Genomic DNA, 1,397 nt, shown 5'->3' on the forward strand with positions numbered 1-1,397 from the left:
GTGTACCAACACAATGTTTATAGAAAATGCATCTCAAATTATATTCAGGTTACATTTTCTGTCATTATGACTTCTGTAGTCTTAATGTAAAAAAAATAGGTGTATGTGCAGTTAAGATTTGAGATTAGCCTATAAGAAAGTGAAAACATAGCTTATGAAAGGAGAGAGGGTGAAAATTTAAATATATTTTTAAATATTTAATTTTAAGCTGATATTTTGTCATTTATATTAAATAAGTTATTTCCATTCTATTAGCTAAGAAAACATCTAAAAGGAACATTTATCGACCCATGGATGAGAAAACATTAGAAAAAGCTAGAATAAAACGTGAAAAAGAAGTACGACTGAATAATATAATAAGAGAACTGGTCGTTTATTCTCTGTATCTTTGGATTCTCGTAATTATAAGCTATGGTCAAAGAGATCCAAACGGTTATTATATGAGGTTAAACATAATAAATAATTTTATCAAACCTGGAGATCACTGGAATGATTTTAATAAGGTATAAATATTAAACAATTGTATTTTATTTTAATATTTTTCTATATTAAATTTTGGCTACTTTAAAGGTTAATACGGATAGACGATTTTGGAATTGGACTACTGAAGTTTTGATTCCAGAATTATTGATCGGAAACTGGTATAATAATCGAATACCTTTAGGTTTGCGAGGTTTTATTGATGACAGAAATAATGTAAAAATAAGTTATGCCATTATGAGACAAGTACGAATTAAAACTAGTAAGTAGTAGTAAAATATTTTTTTGTTTTTCGGTGTTCGCTCAAATATGTTTACGTAATGGGTAATCAAATAAAAAGTTTAAAATTACTTGTGAAAATTACACTTGGTAACGCAGGGTATCAATGGCTCATCAATCATCACTGATTTATTTATTGAGAGTTCTTGTGATTGTTAGCAAAGTAGTAAGGAATTGCCCATAAATTAAGTCCGCATTTTTCTTCAAATTTTTACTCCCCCTCCCCCTCTTTGGACGTCCAACAAAACTCAAATCCCCCTCAAAACCTTTATCACTATATTAGTAATAAAATGCATAAACTGTATAAAATTTAATGAAATAAAACGGACGTCCGTCGAAGTTCAAAAAGTAAAAGTAGCCAACTCAGAAAGCATTCTTCTTTGATAAATAACCTGAGATTTGACGATAAAATCAAAAAGACATTTTTGTGAATAGATAAAAATGTAAAAATTCAAAGCCTTGAATTTACAATATAACATTAATATGGATGATCTATACAACGAGATGGCTATACTGTAGTTAAAGAAAAAGTAACAAGTGTAATGATGGAAAATTTAAGTATTCCAGAAAAACTGGTAAAATTTTTGAACATTGCCAAACTCAGCGATGGGGGATTTATCCGTTGAACCAGAGAAAAA

The 1,397-nt window shown here is 28.8% G+C and overlaps 1 protein-coding gene across 1 annotated transcript; it reads left to right on the plus strand.

Moving 5' to 3' along the window:
- The first annotated feature begins 261 nt into the window (after positions 1–261).
- LOC111617291 (polycystic kidney disease protein 1-like 2) lies at positions 262–1,166 on the plus strand. The gene is made up of 2 exons (XM_023358602.1): positions 262–503; positions 571–1,166. The coding sequence occupies exons 1-2, from the start codon at positions 291–293 to the stop codon at positions 748–750; spliced, it is 393 nt and encodes a 130-aa protein (XP_023214370.1). The 5' UTR covers positions 262–290; the 3' UTR covers positions 751–1,166.
- The last annotated feature ends 231 nt before the right edge of the window (positions 1,167–1,397 follow it).

Source organism: Centruroides sculpturatus, unplaced genomic scaffold (assembly GCF_000671375.1).
Source record: "Centruroides sculpturatus isolate CEXI.00-Female unplaced genomic scaffold, Cexi_2.0 scaffold5413, whole genome shotgun sequence".
NCBI classification, from domain to species: domain Eukaryota; kingdom Metazoa; phylum Arthropoda; class Arachnida; order Scorpiones; family Buthidae; genus Centruroides; species Centruroides sculpturatus.